Source organism: Acanthochromis polyacanthus, chromosome 9 (genome assembly GCF_021347895.1).
Source record: "Acanthochromis polyacanthus isolate Apoly-LR-REF ecotype Palm Island chromosome 9, KAUST_Apoly_ChrSc, whole genome shotgun sequence".
Classification (NCBI taxonomy): Eukaryota; Metazoa; Chordata; class Actinopteri; family Pomacentridae; genus Acanthochromis; species Acanthochromis polyacanthus.
The window spans coordinates 38264178-38288937 of record NC_067121.1 but is presented as its reverse complement, the minus strand read 5'-3'; the positions used below and the strand labels follow the sequence as shown (position 1 = coordinate 38288937).

The 24760-nt window shown below is 40.0% G+C and overlaps 3 protein-coding genes across 6 annotated transcripts in view; 1 reads left to right on the top strand and 2 right to left on the bottom strand.

The window, feature by feature from the left end:
* The window catches only part of depdc5 (DEP domain containing 5, GATOR1 subcomplex subunit), a 35901-nt gene extending 34523 nt beyond the window's left edge, over positions 1–1378 (top strand). The window contains 2 exon segments of the mRNA XM_051952915.1: positions 13–95; positions 787–1378. Coding sequence (XP_051808875.1) covers positions 13–95; positions 787–1085 — 382 coding nt within the window. The 3' untranslated portion in view covers positions 1086–1378.
* Positions 1379–3094: 1716 nt separating this feature from the next.
* On the bottom strand, positions 3095–15471 carry LOC110963607 (major facilitator superfamily domain-containing protein 12-like). Its single transcript, XM_051952920.1, has 12 exons — positions 15298–15471; positions 14721–15114; positions 12333–12452; positions 10753–10963; positions 10546–10675; positions 9552–9779; positions 9223–9315; positions 7816–7908; positions 6271–6441; positions 6085–6179; positions 5209–5339; positions 3095–5129 (listed from the first exon to the last, which is right to left on the bottom strand). Exons 2-12 carry the CDS (start codon positions 14866–14868, stop codon positions 5104–5106), a joined length of 1446 nt encoding a protein of 481 aa, XP_051808880.1. The 5' UTR covers positions 14869–15114; positions 15298–15471; the 3' UTR covers positions 3095–5103.
* Positions 15472–17984: 2513 nt separating this feature from the next.
* Positions 17985–24760, bottom strand: part of LOC110963604 (casein kinase I-like) — a 30494-nt gene continuing 23718 nt past the window's right edge. For all 4 annotated transcript variants that reach the window (XM_022212046.2, XM_022212047.2, XM_051952921.1 and 1 more), the window contains 2 exons: positions 22278–22384; positions 17985–19178 (listed from right to left, as the gene is read on the bottom strand). In XM_022212046.2, the coding sequence (XP_022067738.1) occupies positions 19124–19178; positions 22278–22384 (162 nt within the window). In that variant the 3' untranslated portion in view covers positions 17985–19123. The remainder of the gene's footprint in view (positions 19179–22277; positions 22385–24760) is intronic.

Below are 24760 nucleotides of genomic sequence, written 5' to 3'. Positions count from 1 at the left end.
TCTTTCTACCAGATTCGGCTTCGTGCATGACAAGTTTTCTGCTTCTACGTTTAATTTCCCTTCTGAGAACAAGCCTCAGTACATCCACGTAACAGGTTTGTCACAACACAGCATCAGACACTGGCTGCCGCTTTTCTGGTTTTCTGCAAGTTGAGAACTTCACTGTGTTTTGCCAAAAACCATATGAGTCTCACCATTTAATAGCCATTTTGGTTACACCTCTGTGCTAAATGAAGAGCTTTAAATGAAATTTCAATGGTCAGTGAGACTAAAAACTACATGTTCAGAATCACCTGTTAAATCTGCTAAAAGCTGTGGTCATTTCGACCCAACATGAGGTTTAAAAAGTCTTTTCCAACACATTAACGGTCTCACAACACCTCACTCAGGTCAGTGTAACAACAGGATTGGATTGATGATTGACTTTTTGGTGGAAAAGGACAGAACATGTGTCAAACAACCGCCATCTTTGGTGTTGTTATGCAATAAGTACTAACTCCTGTGTGGATCGTGTGACTGAAACAGACAGAAAAGAAAACCTGGAATCCTAAAAGCTGTTGATGGAAGAACTGAAGAGATTTTGGTTATTATCAAGAAAATCATGGAAAATATCGAGATATCAGCTCTGAAGTTAAATTTTTGTTCTTATCATTATATTGGTCCAAACAGATGGACCTTTAGTGGTACCAGGCATTAAAATAAGCAAGAAACTGAAGAAAACAAGGATGGTCTCATCATTTTTTCCCATGACTCTATATTAAGTTTATCTGTTTCTGTTTCCATCAGGTACTGTGTTCTTGCAGCTGCCGTACTCTAAGAGGAAATACTCGAGCGGTCAACAGCGCCGCCGTAGAAACTCCACCACCTCCAACAGCCAGGGTCCGTTTGGCAGCGAGGAGCGGGTCGGCTACTACTGGGCCTACAACACCATGCTGACCAAAGCCTGGAGGACCGGAGTGCTGGGAGACGAGAGGCTGGCCGACCGCCTGCTGAGAGACTTCACCGACTTCTGCAGCAACAAGGACAACAGGCTGCTGAACTTCTGGGACAGCTGCCAGGAGAAGATGAACGCCAGCGCCCCCTAACAGGAGGACAGAGGACTGCAGGAAGACTTGAAAGAAGAAGAAGAAGAAACGAGGACTGAGAAGATTGTGAAGAGGATTTTTAACTTATTTTCATCCTGCAACATGTTGAACAGTATTTATGCTCTTCTGAAGCACTGGACTCTGTAAGGAGCAGTTCTAATAATATCTGCTGAGATAATTATTGAAATTACAAGCTGCTGTTCTGTATGAAACCTCCGAACTGACTGAAGGCTGTAACAGACACTGGATACATCAAAATAAATAATTAAAAAGGTATCAATGAAAACTACAAAGCTGTGGTCTTCTCTTAAACTTCAACTCATTCAAACTGAATTATTTCACTATTTAGATTTTTCTTCTTCTACTTCCACTCATTACTTTTCCTGGCTTATTTTTTTTAATTGGGCGTGTATTTCATCATTTATTTATTCCATATTTTCACCCGACAGCTTGTGCTCTTCACCACATTTCCCATTTTTCTGTTACTACGTTACCTGTTGTCCACCTTTTTATTCCTTGTGTCGGTTCCCAGTTTCTTCTCTAAACTTCCAGTTAAAATTCTGCAGTTCTGCTCAGTTCAGATGGTTTACTATTAAACCCAACAATTACAAACGATACAATTCTTCCTAAACAGTTCAGTCACATGTGCGCTTAAATTCCACTGTCCTCAGTAGAAAAGCTCTGGTTGGAAGTCATGAAGTGTCACAGAAGTCTTTGTCATGGTGCCCGTTGCTACAGTAGATAAACCTCCATAAAACTCTGTTTGCCAACACAGATTTGCAAATCAGGAGGCCCAATGTGACAAGATACAATTTAAATTCAATTTGATTTATATAACACCAATTACAGTTCAAATTGTCTCAAGACACTTTATATTTTTTGTCATATTTAAAATATGACAAAGTAAGAAATTTAAACCTCTTAACTAAGCCAATTTATTATTTGTTTTAAGAGACTAATGGACAATTAAAAAACCTTCTCCACTAAAACTAATAAACATGAGGTCAAATAGAAGGAACAGTTTTAAATCCTGCAGTCCCACGACGACAAGAATAAAGTTTGTGAACAAAAACTAAATCTGCTGCTGGATTCCATTAAAGTCCTAATAAATGATCATAAAGTGTGATACTAAAGGTTTGTGGTGCTAAAAATCTCAAAGTAAAGATATCAAGTTGAACATCTGGATGGAGGCTGATAAAAGTTGACCTTCCTTCATTTCTCTGGAGCGACTCCATGGATTTTTGGGATGCTGGTTAAAGACCTGCTCTTCTAGTCGTCTTCCTTCTAGTTGCTGTAAAAAGTCACTCCATCCTCGCCGACTTCAACACCTCTTCATGACAACTTGTTCTGCCTCTGACCTGGTGGAAACTCCAGAAACTCGGGAAACCTGAGACTCGGATTTTCGAAAAATTCGTCGGGCGTGGGAAGGTGTGGTGGGCGGTGGGGGAGTAGAGGGGGGAGGCTGCCACCCACCTCCCCGCCTACTCTCCACCCTGACTCCACCCAGACTCCGCCTTGGCTCCACCCATGTGGTCACTTGGAAACTACGATGTCACAGGGACGACGAGGTTATTTAATTTCATCTTGAATTCAAATATGGCCGCCTTGCTAAACCTATTTATGTATTATCTCCCTTAATACGGCAGATACAAAGCTACTTTCAAGGTCTACCCCCATTGTTTAAGGGTCTGCGGATTCAATAAAGCCATTTATAACAGTGTTATAAATGGCGGCCACCAGGGGGCTTCGATTTTTGGGGTACTCCTCTTAAATCAATTGTATGGTCATATACTATGTCTGTACCAAATTTGGTGCTTTCCTGAAAAAGTGAACTCTCATTTGACTTATCCGCCTAATTAGTTTCCCTCATTTCAGGGTTAACAGACTCAGAGTTTTCACTAAACCTGCTTCGTGAAACGGACCCCAGGAGGGTTAAGTCGATAAACGGATCATTAATCAGGCATTCATGTAGATGTAACTGCTCATTATGAAGCAGACAAACACGTCTCCAGTGTTCCACCTTAAACCCGTTTAATTTGTCCCTTCATCAAACACACAGGATCAGTCATAAACACAGTAAACACAGAGTAGTTGAGCTGAGAGATTCAGCCAAAGCTTTGGTTGAACAAAAAGTTTCCCCACCTGCTCCCCATTCACAGCTCTAATTCCCTTCTATTGATATTTACATGTCATAGTAATACATTTTATAGCATTGATCCCTTTTAATTCTCATAATATCAAACAGAGTTCAAGTTTGTTTTGATTAGAAAAATATCTGTACCATAATATTCCTTTTGATTGTAAAACCACGTATAAAGTACAACGACTCACGCAGAGGAATCCCTACAAAACACCGAGCGGTTGTTCCTGAAGGGAGAAAACCCCAAATAGTGCTTTTTCCTCATAAAATCCACACAAATAGAAGCAACCGGAGACGCTCCGAAGCTGCTTTAAAGTCACTCAGAATCCAGATCTCACAAACAAAGTGCTTCACGTTGAAATCCGCCCAGAGAAGTTCCTGCTTCAGCGCCGTCTGTGTGTCGTCCTTCTCGCTGTAGTGATTTATTATTACTGAAAGATCCTTCAAGGACAGGTTTAACCGCTAACTATCTGATGTCACTAAATACTGAGAGGACATCAGCTGTTAGCACCCTGCATCTCAACTGTTCCACAAATCCTCTGGTTCCCTTCATCGTGTTCAGTCCCTCATAAGAGGAGAACGGTTCCCTTTAGCAGTCATGAGATGTTCCCTTCCTGGTTTAACGAGCTTCTTTCCTCATCATTTTCCACAATTCTCAGCTGATTAAAACATCCAGTCACTGCTCTCACATCACGCCTGTTTCCCTCAGATACGTCCATCACTGTGTTGTTTAATCAGTAACACTTTCTACTGATGTGATGAAGCTTTTATCAGACACACTGATGCTGGAACTCGGACGTTTCTGGAGTTTTGGGATCGGTTTAGTTCTCTGTGTTCAGCAGACAAAGCAGGCCTGGAGGAGAACTTAAGCTCAGTAAGCTGTCGTGTTCACATGTTGAGTTGGAAATGTAGTTTAGAGGCTCAAACTCAACAAGAAGCTTCACAACCATCCGTTATGTTCAGATAATTCAGAGCAACATCATCTGAGACTAAATTAGGGGTCAACCAATGGTTTTTCTTCAGGTTAGACACCAACATAAGTAATCGTGAAGACCACTAAACGATATCGGAATTTAGAGTAACACAAACTCCAATTTTGTTCCACTTGTTTCATTTTGTTTTTGTTAAATTAAAAGAGAATTTGTCTGCATTTATCTATGAGTCTTGATTGGTGTGTAAAGGCAGCCGCTTCAGAGCCAAACTAGCGCATTTCCGGCTACAAAAATACCAATAAACGGGTCGATAATCAGCGGAGTTTTATGCTGGATATTAGATCTCTGATGGTACCAGCAGCTCAGATACTGAACACTGGTTTAATAAACGGAAACTTAATTATATTAAGGCTCCTTAAGGACATTATTCCACCTGGAAACACCCACAGATCTGTCAGAAATGTCTGCTTTCCGGTTTAGACTGAGCTGAAACAGATAAATAGTTCACATTCCTGCTGAGTTAATGTTTGAATTAATTGATTTTAGAGTGTCTAGTTCCACTTCTTTTCTTTTCTGAATCCTGTCATCATCATTTCCAGCAGAGAAAATCTGCACGTCTCTGTTCTGTTTTTCTTTTCTTTGCCCCGTTTCATCGATCCAGTAATAAAATAATGAAGGATGTAATATTCTGTCTACAGGTCCATGCTCCTGCAATAACCGGGCTTTTAGAGTGACTTCAAATCTTTTGGAAAATGATGAGAAAACCAGATCCAGGCTGGAAACATCTGTGAATGTCAGTAAAGCTCTTCTGGTTTTAGTCCAGATGAGCAGCCAGTCAGGAATCCTGCTGAGTCATCGCTGCTTTTCCCTGAAAAACTCCAAACGAAGGCAAGAAAGAAACAAAAGTGAAAGCGTTTGTGTGCGACTGCTGCAGGAGGAGATGCCGTTAGTTGAGTCCGGTCGCTTCGTTCCCTAAAAACACACACAGAGAAGCAGCGTTAAAGCAGAGGGACACCGACAGACAGAGCAGAGGTGCGTCTGGAGGACTCACGGAGGCGGATCTTGATGGGCCAGATGAGGATGGAGCAGAGACCCAACGCTGCCACCACGGCGACGCCTCCCGTTACGAAAACCATGACGTAGTGATAGAACCAGACGCAGGCCGGACAGCAACCCACCGTACTGACAGACACACACACACAGCAGCGGGTTAGAGAGGCGACACGCTGCTGCAGGTCATCTACAAACCATTCATGTGACTTAACATGCGGTACACTGTAAAAAATAAAAGAAGAAGTTGTTTTTACGGTAAAATTCTGACAGCTGTGGTTGTCCGAACCCGACCGTAAAACTACAGTAAAACATTTTCTGCATTTATGGCAAAGAAATGTGTTGATAGTGTTGAATTTACGGTTTAAAAAAACGCGCTTCATTCCATATTTTACGTGAAAACACCAAATAAAATAAAGTTTGTGGAACTTATTATTAATATTACAGCATTTTTTCCATCATCAGCACCACAGTTAGTGTATTTAACATTAAATATGTGTATTTTTTTAGCAAAAATTGCGGTTAAACCTGTCATAAATGACCGTTAATAATACAGAACTACATCAGTTTGACCGGTGCAGCAAAGAGTGTTGAATTTTAATTTCTTTACGGGATCTTGTACAAACTATTTACTATTGATATAATTTGAAATGGGACATGTAGAGTTAATGAAGTCATTTTGATGCAATGTCATGATTTTCAGCTTCCCAGAACGTCACAAATCAGCTGACAAATGGTGGAATTTTGCAGTTTTCTTCTGACGACTTTCAGACCCAGCGGTGCGTTTTGGGATTCAGAGGGTCAACAGGAGGCTTCCTTATGAAACAAAGGCCAAAAAGTGAAGCTGCAGAAGCTCTGTGAGTTCAGATTTACTGACTGGCAGGGATGCAGAGCCTGGATGATCATCACAGCCGCTCCGTTGGCCACCTTATCGGTGAAGCTCATGGCCCCGTAGACGAACGCTCCACTTTGCTGCAGAAAGAGACGGGTACAGATGAAGACGGTGGATGAAGCGAACAAAAGCCACTTCCTCCTGCTCTCTCTCTCTCCGCCTGTCTCTCACCGTCTGATCGGCGATGAGCTCGGCCGTCATGGCCAGCGATATGACCAGGATGGTGGCTGATCCGGCCCCCAGCAGCACCGCCGCCCCGTACACCTGCTGACCCATCTGAGCCTCCAGCAGCACCCAGTAGGAGAAGGCCATGATCAGCAGCAGGCCCACAAAGTAGGTGAGCTGAAGCAATCAGAAGAGAGGTCACAGTGAGACAACATTACTCTATTTCTGGAGCACTTCCTCTTCTCAGCAGACGCAGAATCTGAGCAAGATTAAATCACATCCTGTTACTGAGAACACCGAAGCGTCAGAGAATCCAAAGAAAAGACACAGAATTGAAACAAGAAAGAACCAGTCGGTCGACTCTCTGGCTCTGCTGGTACTTTCCCTTCATTCATCTGTGTTTGTTTTGGTGACAAGTTACTGACAAAGAGGAAATCAGAAGGTATTCTGCCTTTCCTTTACTGTGTACAGCTGCTGACCATTCTCCGTTCATTTGTTTTAACCCTCCTGTCGTCCTGCAGGTCAAAATTGACCCGTTTTAAAGTTTGAAAATGTGGAAAAATAATATATATATTTACAGTGAAACTTCTGATGTCCACATTTTCAACATTTTTGGGAAATCTTTGAACATATTTTGGTGGGAAAAAAGAAATGTCAAAAATGTTTCTTAAGAACATTCACCAAAAAAAAAATCAACCAAAATCCAACAAATTTCGCTGAATTTATGTGAATGTTCTTAAAGAAAATATCAGAAGTTTTACTGATATATATGGAATCATTTTAGATAATTTTAGGATTTTTTTGGAAGAGTTTTACTCATTTTTTGAAAATATTTACAAGAATTTTCTTGCCAAATTTGGAAGATTTTTAAGGGAAACTTTTAAGAAATTATTGGAATTTTCTTCCTGAAGGTTTTTACAAATTTTCAGAAATTTGGGGATTTTTTTGCTGATTTTTTGGATTTTTTTCAGACAAGGAAACAATATTTTTTGAATGAGAATTTCGCTGGATTTTGGCAGATTTTTATGTGAATGTTCTTAAGAAACATTTTTAACATTTTTTCCACCAAAAAATATTCAAAGATTTCCTAAAAATGTTGAAAATGTGGACATCAGAAGTTTCACTGTGAAAATATATATATTTTTTCCACATTTTCAAACTTTAAAACGGGTCCGTTTTGACCTGCAGGACGACACCAGGGTTAATCCTTTAACGCTGATCGTCACAAATTTCCATCATTCTGCCGAGATAGCGTCTGCATTCCCCCAATGCCGGTTTGAGCGTATTCAATAGGAACCTTTAACAATCTCTACTTAATTTACTAACCTGCACAGCTGCAAAAAACAAGCAAGGACTGTTGGGGTGAGATTCCGGTCTAAATTCTAACAGAGCAGACTCAGAAATCTGCGTCCCGGCAGATTTCTGAATTTCTCGAGACAAAGATCACGCAAAGAGACGACTAACCAGATCAGCCCTGACACGACAATCAGACTGAAAGAGAAAAACTATATTAAATCACACTCCTGTGTGACTGTGGGAGGTTCTACTTACGCACTTTCCGATGAGTTTACTGAGAGGCTTCATGATGAAAGAAGACAGGAAGCCGCTCACGTACATCACCAGAGGGATCGTCGCAATGAACTTCTGTTGGAGGGAAAAGGAGGAACAGAATGAACAAACAAAGAGCAACAAGTTGTGATACAGGGCGTCATTACTAAGTTATGTGACGATCAGCGTTTGTCTGTCTGTCTGTGTGTGTGCAACATTACTCAAAAACAGACTAACGGATTTGGATTAAATTTTCAGGGAAGGTCAGAAATGACACAGGGACCAATTGGTTAGATTTTGGCAGTGATGCAGCTTATAGTCTGGATCCAAAGATTTGTCAAAGATTTCTGTATCATTGTGAGATAGCGGCATGACGTCACTGTAACCACGACAACAAGTGAACACTACATGATCACGATTGTGATCCTACTACAGATCCACTGCTGAGGACTTATCAGGACTGATTTATCAGAAATGATGCGAGGAACGACTGATTAAACTGTGGGGGTGTTTCTGAGTCCCATCAATTCCTGTCGCCCGCTACATATTTAGGTCACGTGCTTCAGTATCTGTGCATCATGTACACGTGAATAACACAAACCTGTGCTCAGCGTAAGGTCATTTTATATCTGGGTACATCTATATTAAATGGACACAGATTTCTGATCATCAATAACTAATAAACAAATGTTGCATTTGTGGCAATGCCTCATGGGGGAATGAGCAGCCTTGGAGGAGGAATGAGCAGCTTTGGGGGAGGAATGAGCAGCTTTGGGGGGGAGGAATGAGCAGCCTTGGGGGAGGAACGAGCACCCTTGGGGGAGGAACGAGCACCCTTGGGGAGGAACGAGCACCCTTGGGGGAGGAACGAGCAGCCTTGGAGGAGGAACGAGCACCCTTGGAGGAGGAACGAGCAGCCTTGGAGGAGGAACGAGCAGCCTTGGAGGAGGAACGAGCAGCCTTGGAGGAGGAACGAGCAGCCTTGGAGGAGGAACGAGCAGTCTTGGGGGAGGAACGAGCACCCTTGGGGGAGGAACGAGCACCCTTGGGGGAGGAACGAGCAGCCTTGGAGGAGGAACGAGCAGCCTTGGAGGAGGAACGAGCAGCCTTGGAGGAGGAACGAGCAGCCTTGGAGGAGGAACGAGCACCCTTGGGGGAGGAACGAGCAGCCTTGGAGGAGGAACGAGCAGCCTTGGAGGAGGAACGAGCAGCCTTGGAGGAGGAACGAGCAGCCTTGGAGGAGGAACGAGCAGCCTTGGAGGAGGACTGCGTTCTCTGAGTGCTTTTCCAGTTAATATTGTGGTGATCACAGACTGATAGTCCAGTAAAACGGAGGGAGCGAGTGCCAATAGAAGGAAGCATTAAATGTAAAACATGAGCTGAGTGAGTAAAGCAGAAGGGTTTTGTTACCTTGTGCAGCTGCAGAGTGTTGATGAGATACATTGAGATATACGTCTGGGACAGATTGACGATTAATCTGGTGCACATGTAGAGTAAAGCCACCTGCAGGGACATATGGAAACACACATCAGCCAGAGAAAACTCTGAATACAGTTCTCTGTTTCTGCTTCAGGATGCTTCACAGAACACAAGATGTGGCAACGGCTGAACTGCTGAAACAGGAAGTGCAATAAAAAACAACTTTTCCTGTCCCAGTGAGGAACCCTCGGGTAATCTGTACATCCGGTTTTGGTGCCTTTAATCCAATACCAGCCGAGTTAAATGTGGTTTAACTCCACCTGGTAGAACGACGGCTGCTCCAGCCAACATTTCCACTGCAGTAAAGGCGCAGAAGGTTCAGATCGAGACAGCAGAGGCCTCCGCTCCCCCTCCGCCTCCTCTTCCTCCTCCTCCTCCATCCTCTTCCTCCTCCTTTCCTCGTCGTCTCCGGGTCTCTTCTCAGTGGTTCCCACGTGGAAGAAGATGGAGAAGAGAGCGCCGATCCCCAACACGATTAATGCCAGATTCTGTAATCAAACATAACACAGGAAAGCTTGTTTACTGGATGCTGGTAGGACATAAGCAGGTTTGATCTTCCACTTCCTTTAAAATGTGTGAATGCAGAGAGAGACAGAAACAATAGCACGTTAATTCCACAGGAGAGACTGGATGTTTTCTGCAACTGGTGGAAAAAAGGTGAACAAAAAGGTGGACCATCTCAAATTATGAAGTTTTTAAGAAAGATTTGATTCGCCTGAAATCTTCATAGTTTAACCCTCGTGTCGTCCTGCTAGTTGAAAATGTGGAGAAAAAAATATGTTTTCACAGCGAAACCTTTGATGTCCACAATTTGGTGGAAAAAAGAAATGCTAAAAATATCTCTTAAGAACATTGACAAAAAAAAAAAAATCAACCAAAATCCATCGACTTTCTCTGGATTTTGGTTGGTTTTTATGTGAATGTTCCTAAAGAAAATATTAGAAGTTTTACTGATATATATATATATATATATAATCATTTTAAGATATTTTTAGGATATTTTTGGAAGATTTTTACTCATTTTTTGAAAATATTTACAAGAATTTTCTTCCCAAATTTGGGGGATTTTTTAAAAATAATTTTTAAGGGAAACTTTTAAGGAATTATTAGAACTTTCTTCCTGAAGGTTTTGCAAATTTTCAGAAATTTGGTGATTTTTTTCTGAATTTTTGGATATTTCTTCAGACAAGGAAACAATATTTTTTGGTGCCTGTAAACGAGGACAACAGGAGGGTGAACCATCGTCCTCCTCACCCTGAACACAGGGATGTCTCTGGGTCCGAGCTCATCGCTCAGCGGGTCGTCGTCTCCTCCGGCCTGCAGGTGGAACAGCAGGTAAGCCATGGCGTAGACGGTGATGTTGGCGATCACAGTGAACGCATACCTGCTCACAGACACACAGGAGAACGTTCAGAACCTGCAGCTGACCTTCCTGCGTTTACTCATCGGGAGAGAACCCACCTGTATGCAGTGAGCTCCACTTTAGCGTGTTCACAGGTGACCAGCTCTGGAATGAGGGACAGGTGGGAGATCTGCGTGGCGGCCCAGCCGAACTGAAAGATGATGATGAACGGGACGAAGTAGACCAGACTGGCCCACTGAGGGGTGAAAGAGTCGCAGCCCAGACACTGGTTGAAGATGAAGGCAAACGACATGATCACACTGAGGGTACCTGCAGAGAACACAAAACAGAAGATTTAAGCAGACTGAGTGAAACTGTGGCTTACTTTGTTTGCCATTTGCTCAAATTAAACGACAAACGGTGAAGAAACGTGATGAACTGAAACCTCAGAGCTGAATTCATTATTAGAAAACAGCATCTGGACATTTATTACAGAACTTAGGGTAAAGAAAATCCACAAAGACGTGTTTAAAAAGATCACATTAGCATCACGCTGTTTTCCACTGGGACAGGTTCTTGTAAAACTGTCTAACTAGACCAGGATCAATAAAACTCCGGCTAAAGTGTGGAGCAGAAGAGCAGAGTCCAAACAGCAATTTCATAAAAACTCACATTTATGAGAACACCGACAGAACTAACTGACAAGAGCAACTTAAAGCAGCTTTGTTCCAGAAACTATTAACTGAAAACAACTATATCTGTAACAGTGCATGTACTGTTTAGGATTAAAACCAGGAAAATGCAATAAAAAGAAAATGCAATAAGTTGGTTTTTACACTACAAAATGTCCTGATACTAATTTTTTTTTCTCGCTCAGTAAGTAACAAAACTAAATGTAACGGCTACAAATCCAGATTCATTATGTGACGAAAATGAATATTTGTGCCAACAGAACAGACAAGGAAACCACAGAAATGCTGCATCTCCATCTCCACCTCAGACATCAACATTGTTTCCAGTTTGCGACATAAAAGACAGCTGTGTTTCCGTGACATAGTCTCTTAACCCTCCTGTTGTCTTCATTTACAGGCACCAAAAAATATTTTTCCTTGTCTATAAAAAAAATAAATCAGCAAAAAAAAATCTCAAATTTCTGAAAATTTGCAAAACCTACAGGAAGAAAATTCCAATAATTCCTTAAAAGTTTCCCTTAAAAGTGTTATTTTAAAAAATGCCCCAAATTTGGAGAGAAAATTCTTGTAAATATAATTTCAAAAAATGAAGAAAAATCTCCCAAAAAAAACTAAAAATATCTGAAGTGATTACATATTTATCAGTAAAACTTCTAATGGTTTCTTTAAGAACATTCACATAAAAATCAACCAAAATCCAGCGAATTTCGCTGGATTTTGGTTGATTTTTATGTGAATGTTCTTGAGAAACATTTTTTTCCCACCAAAAAATGTTGAAAGATTTCCCAAAAATGTTGAAAATGTGGACATCAGAAGTTTCACTGTGAAAATCTATTTTTTTCCCACATTTTCAAACTCTAAAATGGGTCAGTTGTAACCCGCAGGACGACACGAGGGTTAATTGATGCTTTCCTGTTGAAGGTAAATCATTTCTCTAACTTTATGTGGCAGATAACGAGGCTCTGGCGTAAAGCCGTCATTTTTTTCCCCCTGTCTGACCGACTCACCCACTAAATGCCACGTCTTCCTCTTGCCGTAGTTTCCACAGCCAGGCGTTCGGTCAGACTCGTAGCCGATCAGAGGCGTACAGACGCCATCAGCGATCTGCCCGACCAGCAGCAACACGCCTGGAACAGAAGGACACCTCAGTAATAATCAGGGAGTGAGAGGAGAACAGAGAGAATACATGGCGAGGTAACACGACTAAACATGACTGTAAACTGAAGAAACAGCAGATTTGATCTCTTCAGGACAGAGTAGAACTGGACACTGAAAGTTAAACCACAGTGCTTTAAACGGCAACAACAAAACATCTGGACAAGTTCTGATTGTCAAAGTTTATGCATCGACTATAAACGACACTGAAACTGAAAAAAAGCTCTCAGAGACAAGCTGCTTCCATCCTCTACAGTCGGGTTTATTGTCAAAAGGCTCTAAACCAGAGAACATGTGACTGAAAACTGAAGGCAGCAGATCAAATGGCAATAACCGAGATAGCCCTATAAGCTGCAGTCAATTCCAGCCATTTTCAGTACTAAAAAAAAATCGCTGATATTCTATTTGTAAATAAAAATATGACGAGAAATACAGGGAATATTGGACGCGCATCGCGAGGTGCATTTCCTCGAAAACGACCTATTCGTGGATCATATACCGACTTCAGGACATGTTTTGGACAAAATATTTTACTGGCTTGTGTTGTCTGGATGTAAAAGGTTGGATTATGGCCGTTTTTTGTGAAATATTTTCATCTGTGTGTAATAATGAACCCGGAAATGTGAGTCGCGCTGTGTACGTTGAAGCCGTGTATAGAGAAAGGATGGATGGATATTCGTTGTTTGTCGGACAAATGTGTTTTTCTCACCTGCTGTGGTAATCACATCTGAAAGTGGTTTATACCGGCGGATTCATGAGAATCTAAGCTTTCCATCGGTGTATAGTGTTTATATAATCGCGTTTGCAGCTTCAGACATTTAAGGAAATGCTTATGCAGATCTCAAAGCGTCCCGCGGGCGGAACACTGAAGCTCAACGGGTCCGTACCTCTGGCATTAACCTTTAAAGTGAGAAAGGAAGGGCTGCTTTAAAGGTTAATGGGAAAATACAACTCGCATCCAATATTCGGAACTTTTCTGAGTATAATCTTACTTCTCCCTAACACCAATTCCTGAGAAATTCATCTGAAAATGTGCCACTTCTCTCTCTGTGGTCAACTCTCTTAGGTCTTAAACAATGCTCCACACACAGCACTGTCTGCTAAGGTTTCTGTTCCAAATTTATATCTGATGTAAATGTACAGAGCTTCCAAACGTCTGTTCTCCTCCATCACTTACAGTCAGTATCAGCCCTGAAAGAAACACATCAGTCGACCACCAGCTGTGAGTTTAAGCAGAAAGAGAAAGTGATGAAGTCAAAGTTATTCATGAGTTTAATGGATAAGAGAGCTGGGATTGAATATGCAGACAAAAAGCATGATATGTAACATGTGACGTGGATGTGAAAGTAGATAAATGGGAGAAAAGGGAAGGAAGAGTGAAGGACAAAGGTGGGAACATCAGTTTTTTTTTTTTTAAAGTCATGTCAGTGAACTTGGATTTCGTGATGGAATTAGAGGAATTCAGGCAACAGAAGTGTTTGTCGGAAGAGAAAAATGATCCTAAAAATACCAAACACTGATGGGATGTCATGCAGAAAGTGATGTTGGTGATGTAGTGTGGGTGAAATAGAAGCTCAGCTGATTGGTTTCCTGCACAGACAAGCAGTTCTGCAAGTAGATGGACAGATAAACCACCAAGCTGCTGCTGAATGTGGTCGAGGAACAGCTGAGGTCAACAGAGCGCAGCATGGACGCGACTCTTCCACCCTTCAAGACGTCTACACAAGGAGGAGCGTGTTGAGGGTAAATGAGTTCAGAGAAGACCATCAGCAACAGACTGTCTGAGTGGCTATGTCCGGTTAAACTCAAGGCTGAGGAAGAGCTGTGCTGCCCGGACTGAAATCTGAGCTCAGATCTAAATCATAGCAACTCGATTAAGCATCTTAAAGTGTCCTGAACAGTGCTTTGTAAGTATTGTCATTACAAACTCATGGCATCAGCACTCTGGATCAGTGCAAATATAGGTGTATGCATGAACATAACACAGACACACCTACAACTAGCACACCGTTCACTGCACTTTGACTTTACAGTCTCTTCATTCCACACTTTTTTTTAGAACTTTACTGCCATATAACAGGGCAATGACATAAAAAAAACATTAAATTGTCTTGAGACTCGGCATCATACCAAATACAAAATCATTCCACACTTTTATGACTATTTTTTCCAGTATTTTACTGTATGAGCATGTGACAAATCTTGAATGAGACAGACAGACAGACGGACGGACGACTCACCTGCATTGGTGTTTTGGAATCCCAGCACTGAGTGGTAGAACACCAGCAGGTAGGTGAACCACATGGAGGCGCACAGATCGTTGAGAAAGTGTCCCGCCGCATAGCTGACCCTCCGGACCAAAGGTAGAGACATTTCTGTGTCCGACATTATGACCAACAACACACCAAAACCACTCACAACAGATGTGTCTTCATGAGCTCCGTGGATCCACTAAAAGCTGCGGCCAGTTTGGTGAAGTCAGACCGGCTTCTCGGACTCTGACGGTTCCCTTTTTCACATTACGCCGTTCCTTCAGTGAGGTTTTGAGCTGCCGAGTTTAGGAGGTAAAGCACAAAGACAACCAGTCTCCGAGTCGATGCACGTTTCCTCTTGAAATCAGGTGACAGTCGGGAGCTGTGGGAGAACCAGGAGGGGCATCCGAGGAAAGAAACCGAAACAGAAGCACATGAGAGGGCGATAAGGGGGTTTCACCTCCGTACTTCTCCCCTTACATCACATCTAAAACACCGAGCTAGCTTTAAAAAATGATGAAACATTAGCAAAAAGTCGACGTGAAACACCCGTAATTGACCTTACCGTTAACCGGAACCTCCCTCCTCTATGGCGGGGTCTTTGTACATTTCGGTGTGTAACGTTAAAACAGCTGCATCATCCTGACTGAAGCACATCTGGCGATTAAAACATGAACTGATGTAAACAACAGCGCGGACCGGCGACTATGACGTCGAGTCAGAGGGACCGACCAATAGGAGAGCAGCGTGGGTGCCGTCAGCCAATTAGCGGCAGCCTCGAATTTCCGCTTCCTCACGTGACTGACCAAACTCTCAACCGGGCATGCGCAACGACCCTGATCAGCTGCTGCATGATAAAATATTCAAATGTGTCAATAAACCGGCAATTTGGCCACGAAAATAGGAAATTAGAAAAGGAAGTGATGTAAACAGTTCGAAAATTACACAATCATTATATACTTGTTAATATTCTGTTTTTAAATGCAGCAGAATTCCTTTTGTGCTGTTAAATCAGGAAAGAATAACCTTCAGAGAACATTCAGGGAACATTAATGAGGAGTTTACTGTTTGCTTGGTTGCCTGATTAAACAAACAGAAATAATAAATAAATAAAAACAAATCTGTTAAAAAAAGAAATAAATGTGTAAATATAAAGAGGAATAAATAAATTTTAAAAGGAAATAAATGTGTAAGTATAAAGAGGAATAAATAAATAATTGTCATTGTTTTTTTTCCTGGAAAAGCACTGATTAAAGGAAAAAACAATGACAAAAATGGAAAAACAAAAAGAAAAAACAAAGGGAAAAGCAACAACAAAATGTACCTTTTAATTTCCATATTGTTTTTTTATTCATTCCTCTTTATTTTTACACATTCATTTCTTTACTTTTTAACAGATTGATTTTTATTTATTCTTTGATTTATTCCTCTTTTTATTTGCAGGTTTATTTCCTTATTTTTTAACTGATTTATTTTTATTTATTCTTTTATTTATTCCTCTTTTTTATTTACACATTTATTTCCTTTTTTAAAAACAAACAGATTTATCTTCTATTATGGCACTCCTGTGACTCCATAAGTAACCTTCTGGGAGCGTTCCTGGAAGGTTCCCTGAAGGTTACTGTCCCCATTTCAACAAGGGAGTGTTTTATTTTGAGGAACAGCAGTATTAATATCTTTATTAATTTGTTAAAACTATATATTACTATAAATACTATAACCATTCTGTTATTAAAATTTCTAATTATAAATAAGACATATCTTTTCTTTTTTTACAAATACTATTGCTGTGAAGTTTGATGATATTACAGTTTTTCTCAAATGGCAAAACACTAAACTATTGTCTGAACCCACTTATTGAATCAGTCACTCTTTTGGCAAAACCATAAGCCCTTTTCACCTGTTTAGACACATCTTGTCAACACATTGTCATTGTGATGCACATGTGTTGCATAACGGTGAGCACTGGTGAGCAAAAGTCAAACACAGTTAAAGCTCAGGCGTCACCGGTTGAACACAACTCAAAATTGATCACACTTGTGGCTAATGATGTGAGGGTACATATAAGCCAGAGCACTGGGTTGTGAGGCACTACAATGGATAGAAATCTAAGAAAAATGGGTTTTGTGTTCAAAGTTTAGGGAAAAGGAGAGCAGCTTTCCAGAAATGTGTCTTAGCAATCGAGAAAAACTGTGACTTGGTATTCCCTTTACGTGTCCTTTAGCACCACCTTCAGGTAAAAACATTTTCTGATTTCAAACTGCTGGATAACTGATTGTGAACTCATAAAACCCAATGCAATCATTCTTGCATGTCAGTTATTGAAGACGCTTTATACTCTTGCCCTGATCTATATTTTGATTGTTTTTTCACAGAAGTCGACAGCGGTCCTTGGACTTCATGGCTCAGTTTTTGTCCTGCGTGAACTTGACACAGGTGTGTGACTTTCTAAAATATGTCCAGTCAATTTTCAGTCTGTCACAGGTGGAATATTAAGTTATAGACACATCTCAAGCATTATTATTCAGTAAATCACAATTCCCTTCAGCATGTTTAGTACATTTGTGGAAAATTTCCTCAGTTTTAACCCTCCTGTTGTCCTCATTCACAGGCACCAAAAAATATTGTTTCCTTGTCTGAAAAAAAATCCAAAAATTCAGCAAAAAAAAAAAAAATTCTCTGCATTTCCGAAAATTTGCAAAACCTTCAGGAAGAAAATTCCAATAATTCCTGAAACATTTCCCTTAAAGTTTCATTTTTTAAATAATATCAAAAATTTGGCAAGAAAAATCTTGTATTTTTCAAAAAAATTGTAAAAATCTTCCAAGAAAATCCTAAAAATATCTAAAGTGATTCCATATATGTCAGTAAAACTTCTATTTTCTTTAAGAACATTCACATAAAAATCAACCAAAATCCAGTGAAATTCACAGGATTTTGGTTGATTTTTTGTGAATGTTCTTAAACATTTTTAACATTTCTTTTTTTCCACCAAAAAATGCTCAAAAATTTCCCAAAAATGTTGAAAATGTGGACGTGATTTTTTTTTCTTTCCATATTTTCAAACGTTGAAACGGGTCAATTTTGACCCGCAGGACGACACGAGGCTTAATGGCCATTGATTAAAGGGAAAAAATTCCAAGTTGATCAATTTCTAAGTAAATCTACTGCACTGTGTTCAAAAAGTGAGTGGATTCAAACGATTCCCCTCCACCACCTTCAGCCGTCCCCTTTAATAAGAATGAGTTTGCATTTTGTTTGGTTGTTTTTTTAATGGTGTTATCTGACTTTCCATCCTCCAACCCAGAGAGAAAGAGGGGAAAAAAACAGAAAATTAAAAAGTTATTTAAAAAAAATTACATTTGGAGGAACACACTAGAATCTACAAAACACAAACTTTCTGAACAACTCAAAATAGACGGAAAAACACAGGTTCAAAATAGAACACAGTCTTTGAGTTACAAATTAAAACGGGGGGAAAAAAAGCATAGATTTTACATAAACATCTCTTTAAACTTTTGATTCTGGTGGTTGTGAGGTTTTCCTCTGAGGGTGAAGGAGAAATACACCGAGCCGCGTCTACTGCAGGAAATAGACCAAGCCGCTCACTGTGTACTTAGTCTGACCCCAGGGAATAAAAACTTTATAGACTATGTGAGAGAGCTGCATCTCTTTGTCCATGAAGTCTCTTTATGATGAAATCAAGGAAAGTGTGCAGCGTGTTTGTACGTGTGTGTGTGTGTGTGTGTGTGTGTCTGTTTTGTGTGCACATGTGGTCCGAGAGTGTCGTTGCATCCCTTGCTTTTGTAGTCCTCTCTTCTGTATCTCCTCTGAAATACACTTCTGTCTCCTCTGAACCAGTCAGTAAGGAAGAAAAAAAACAACAAAAAACAAAAAAATAGAGAACTAGCCAGTCTGTCGGCCAATCAGCTCGCTGCTCACAGCCCGTCAGCCAATCAGCTCGCTGCTCACAGCCCGTCAGCCAATCAGCTCGCTGCTCACAGTCCGTCAGCCAATCAGCTCGCTGCTCACAGCCCGTCAGCCAATCAGCTCGCTGCTCACAGTCCGTCAGCTGTTCATCGGTGGTCACATGTTTCTCAGAGCGGTTTGTGTTGATCTGGTTTCAGTTCAGTCTGTGACCATAAATACATGAAGGTCCACGGCTGCTACGTCCAGCCCAAACTCCAAACACCGTCTGTCTGTTGAATCCAGAGGAGATCAGATCAGCAAACTGCTGCCTGGAGGTCCAGCCGAGCCGAGGCGGACCGCAGGAGGAGGAGGAGGAGGAGGAGGGTGAGACAGGGTTATATGAAAAGGGCTAGACAAAGAGAGAGAAAGGCAGGAGAAGATGGCGAAGAAGAGAGCGGGGGTTTCTCTCTCGTCTCTGGTTTTCATTTGTGTCTCTGGAGAGCTTTCCTCTTCCTCCTCTTGAAGAAACAGCAGCACCTGCAGCACAAACAACAAACAGACGTCACTAACGGGCTTCAGATTTTCTTCTTCAACTCTTCTGTTATTTCAGCTCATCAGAATTACTGACATGAACGCCCCCTTGTGAGCTCTTCACAGCGAACCCTAACGCTTGCATGACTCAGAAACAACTAAACAAAGAGAAAAGTCCCGTCTGATTTAGAGCTGGGTGATAAAACGATAACTAGACGTACGCCGCAAAAACTCAAAATCTTACCAAGTCTGTTTGTCTTATTTTTGGTCAAAATGTCTCATCACATTGATTTAAGATAAATTCACTGAACAAGTGACATTTCAGCAGATGGAGGGACTCAGAATAAGTTTAACCCTTGTATCGCCCTGCAGGTCAAATCGACCCGTTTTAAGGTTTGAAAATGTGAAAAAAAAAAAAAAAATTCACAGTGAAACTTCTGATGTCCACATTTTCAACATTTTTGGGAAATCTTTGAACATTTTTTTGGTGGAAAAAAGGAAAAGTTAAAAATGCGTCTTAACATTCACATAAAAATCAAAATCCAGTGAATTTTTATGTGAATATTCTTAAAGAAAATATTAGAAGTTTGACTAATATATATGTAATCACTTTAGATTTTTTGGAAGACTTTTACTCAAATTTGGGGTATTTTTAAAAATAAAACTTTGAAGGGAAACTTTTAAGGAATTATTGGAATTTTCTTCCTGAAAGTTTTGCAAATTTTCAGAAATTTGGGGATTTTTTTTTCTGAACTATTTGATTTTTTTCAAAGAAGGAAACAATATTTTTTGGGGCCCATAAATGAAGACAACAGTGATATTAATGTCTACAGTTACGGGTATGGCCAACAGCAGACAGGTGGTCCGAATATTGTAAAACTCACATTTAAGTAAACATTCAATAGAAAACGGTGTTCATAAGACCAATTTAAATAACTGGGTAATTACTACAAGTGTAAAGCTGCTTAAGGCTTAATTTTGTGTACTTTCATTGTATGCTGGGACACAAAAGTTAAAAAGTGTAAAGAGCTGGTTTAAATACCAGAAACATTCTATAAAGCCCATGTTCTGCTGCGGCATCACTGAGTAACATTTTCTAAAATTAATTTACTGCATTTCCACAAAAGATAGAATCATTTTGACCGTGTGGAGAGGCTGTTAGATGCTGATAAGACGGGCAGTAGCTATCAGGAGGGTCACGTGACGATGAACTGACTTGTGTATTTACAGTGCTGCTAAAATGAACCACGCTGTGAGAGAAGTGAGAGATTTTCTTGCATCGTCAGCACAGCGACTGCAAGGTCAACACTTCCTTTGTCTATAGGCTGGTTTGTGTTTTTAATGCAGAAGTTACTTTGAAGCTAAATGTGGGTAATTTTGTTTTTAAAACGGGTGTAAGAGGAGCTGGTGGTGGTTTACACATAAACTACCGTTTCAAAGTTAAGGTTCACTTAGAAATGTTCTTATATTTGTAAGAAAAGTATTTTTTTCAATGAAGATAACATTAAATGAATGATAAATCCAGTGTAGACATAATTAATGTGGTAAATGACTATTCTAGCTGGAAATCTTTAATGGATTATCTCCATAGGGGTACAGAGGAACATTTCCAGCAACCATCACTCCTGTGTTCTAATGCTACATTGTGTTAGCTAATGGTGCTGAAAGGCTAATATGGAGCAATTTTAACTCATTTAGAGCAACTTTAACTAATATAGAGCAACTATAATTAATATAGAGCAACTTTAACTCATTTTAGAGCAACTTTAACCCTTTAAGCTTCAGTGTACCGCCGGCGGTACACCTACTAATTTGCATAGGAATTTCAGGAATGTCCGACGGGTGCAAACGCGATTATACAAACACTATACACCGATGGAAAGCTTAGATTCTCATGAATCCGCCGGTATAAACCACTTTCAGATGCGATTACCACAGCGGGTGAGAAAAACACATTTGTCCGACAAAAACAAATATTCATCCATCCGTTCTCTATACACGGCTTCAAAGCACACAGCGCGACTCACATTTCCGGGTTTATTATTACACACAAAAAAAAAGATTCCACAAAAAACGGCCATAATCCAACCTTTTACATCAGATGACACAAGCCAGTAAACTATTTTGTCCAAAACATGTCCTGAAGTCGGTATAAAATCCCCGAATCGGTCGTTTTCAAGGAAATGCACCTCCCGATGCGCGTCCAATATTCCCCGTATTTTTCGTAATTTTTTTTATTTAAAAATAGAATATTAGCGATTTTTTGTACTGAAAACGGCTGGAATTGACTGAAGCTTAAAGGGTTAACTAATGTAGAGCAACTATAATTAATGTAGAGCAACTTCAACTCATTTTAGAGCAACTTTAACTAATGTAGAGCAACTATAATTAATGTAGAGCAACTTCAACTCATTTTAGAGCAACTATAATTAATATAGAGCAACTTTAACTCATTTTAGAGCAACTTTAACTAATGTAGAGCAACTATAATTAATGTAGAGCAACTTCAACTCATTTTAGAGCAACTTTAACTAATGTAGAGCAACTATAATTAATGTAGAGCAACTTCAACTCATTTTAGAGCAACTTTAACTAATGTAGAGCAACTTTCATTAATGTAGAGCAACTTCAACTCATTTTTGAAAAACTCGTTAGGAGCGATTTTCATTCATTTTAGAGCAACTTAAACTAATAAAGAGCAACTTAAACTAATAAAAGCAACTGTAATTAATTTAGAGCAACTGTAACTAATCAAGAACAACTTCAACAAATCTAGAGCAACTTTCAGTAATATAGAGCAACTTTAATTAATTTAGAGCAACTTTTAACTAATATAGAGCAACTTTAGCTAATGTAAAGCAACTTTAACAATATAGAGCAACTTCAACTAATATAGAGCAATTTTAACTCATTCTAAAGAAACTTTAACCAATACAGAGCAACTTAGCTCATTTGAGAGTAATTTTAACTAATATAGAGCAACTATAATTAATATAGACCAACTTTAACTAAGATAGAGCAACTTTAAGTCATTTTAGAGCAACCTTAATTAATATAGAGCAACTTTTGGGCTGTAGTATAGACAGTACTTTAGTGTGTTCTTACTTGGTATCATCAGCCACTTCAACCTCTGCGTTGGCTGTGATTGGTGCGTTGGAGTGTCCTGCTGTGGGGTCGTCTGTATTCAGCTCCCCATTGGTTGAACTCATCACCTGGAGGACAGATGAGGAAGAACGGGATGAATACAGAGGGATCAGCTCTGCAAATGTGGTGAGACAATAGTAAAAGAGTTGCATTAAAGCCCACACTGAGCCAGATAAATCTGAAAACACCATTTACGTGTGAAAACAACATGTTTCCACAGCAGCAGAGGTCATTTCTAAAAAGCTCTTTTCCTTCACTGAAACACTGGAACAACAGAAAACCATCCGTGTCCATCGTCACAAAAGGAAAAGACTGTTTTCAAATGCAGCTAGCTTAATGTGGACGCGCTCTTAAAACCCATCAGAGCTGTGACACCCAGCGGGGAGGAGATGCAGGCGTTGTCGACATTCATTTTGTTGCCATGCAAAACAGCAGCACCTCTGCGCCCTTAAATGTTTTAACTGCACCATCATGCTGCAGCTGACGGATCACAAACGGAGCCTCGGTGCTCCAGCAGAAGCTCATTCAAAAAAAAAAGGTATTTATAAAAACACAAAGGCGACACATTTCCTCAGGAAACTATCTAAATCTGAATTATTAATGTCACTTTTTCTAATGTGTGGCACGACAGATTCATAAAAAATATGTAACATTACTACTACCTACACTCTCAACGCTCTGCCGTATGTTGAGTCCCGTTTAAAAGTTTGAAAATGTGGAAAAATAAATATTTTCACAGTGAAACTTCTGATGTCCACATTTTCAGCATTTTTGGGAAATTTTTGGTGGAAAAAAGAAATGTTAAAAATGTTTCTTTAAGAACATTTACATAAAAATCAACCAAAATACAGCAAAATTTGCTGGACTTTGGTTGTTTTTTTGTGAATGTTAAGAAAATATTAGAAGATTTATTGATATATATATATATATATATATATATATATATATATATATATATATATATATATATATAAAATCACTTTAGATATTTTTAGGATTTTTTGACTCATTTTTGGAAAATATTTACAAGAATTTCCCTGTCAAATTTGGGGGATTTTTTTTAAAATAAAACATTTAAAGGAAACTTTTAAGGAATTAATGGAATTTTTTGGAAGGTTTTGTAAATTTTCAGAAATTTGGGGAATTTTTTTCTGAATTTTTGGATTTTTTTCAGACAAGGAAACAATATTTTTATGGTGCCCTTAAATGAGGACAACAGGAGGGTTAAAGTGCTGAATTGTACAAAAACTGTGTCACTGCCACAAAAATCAGTCTTTGCTGAAATCTACCAAATTCTACTCCTCTGTAGGCTGGAGAGTTTGATTAAACAGAAGGTAGCACATTTCATGTACTTAAGAATACAGAAATCCAATACAGTTTGGACACACCCACCAATCAAAGGGTTTTTTACTTTATGTAGATCAAAACTGAAAACATTAAAACTATGAAACAACACATTTTAGACTCCACACTGGACACCTTAATGACAGCTCTGCTCACTAACCAGCTTCATGAATGGTTTCCAGTTAACAGGTGAACCATGCCGAAGGTTAACTTGGGGGGGATCCTCGTCTTCGTTCTGTGTTTGAGACCCTCAGTAGCGTCATGTTGTGTTAGCATTGTAAACAGGTGGATTTAACCACTGCAGCGATGAACGTCAGGAATAGAACCAGTTCACAGCCGCTCAGATTAGAACTTCCAGCGTCCAGCAGACACAAGTCAACATCAACTGATGGGAGGAAACTACGCGAGTCCGGCTTTCAGGTTTAACAACTGCAAATAAACAACTAATGAGGCAAACCAACGAGAAAAGACGTGGTTGGACCAAGAAGCAAATTGGAATGAGACCAGTGGAAGTCTGGACCTTGGTCTGATCAGATTTTCAGTTACAGCCTCTAAGTCTCTGTGACATTCAGAGGTATAAATCTGATGTGTGGTTTCCACCTTGGTTCATTTAAATAGGGAGGCAACACCCTGCAGCGACACGCCATCCCCTCAGGTTTGAGTTGTGCAGGACCATCACTGGTTTTTTCAGCAGAACAATGAGACTCCTCCAGATTCTGTCAGGGCTGGCTGATCAAGAGCGACAAAGTGCTGAATCAGACAACCCGACGTCTACAATCATCCAACCTAAACCTCAATAAGGTGGTTGAGCCTGAGCACAGAGTCCAGAAAAGGCAGCTAACAGGTGCTGAGTAAGACTGTTGGAAAAACTCCAGGTGAAGACCTCATGAAGCCGGTTGGAGAACGAAGACTGTGCAAAAGGAGGCCAAGTTAACCCTTTGATGCCTGTTTTCCATTGGATTTGGGTCACTTTTGGCCCATGCTGTGCATCAAAGGGTTAAAAAAAAAAAAAAACATAGTTTTTAACAAATGTTGCTTTGCTTCTACTATTTTTGCTTTGTGCATAAATCCACAGGTGTTATTTCATAGTTTTCATGTCT

Bases quoted from the DNA above. Each gene is read 5' to 3' on its own strand.
- LOC110963607 (XM_051952920.1), bottom strand. From the start codon at position 14,868: ATGTCGGACACAGAAATGTCTCTACCTTTGGTCCGGAGGGTCAGCTAT. The intron at 12,453-14,720 runs GTGAGTCGTCCG...CTTCTGTTCCAG, and splicing joins ATTCCAAAACACCAATGCAG to GCGTGTTGCTGCTGGTCGGG. The intron at 10,964-12,332 runs GTGAGTCGGTCA...TGTTCTCTGCAG, and splicing joins GAAGACGTGGCATTTAGTGG to GTACCCTCAGTGTGATCATG.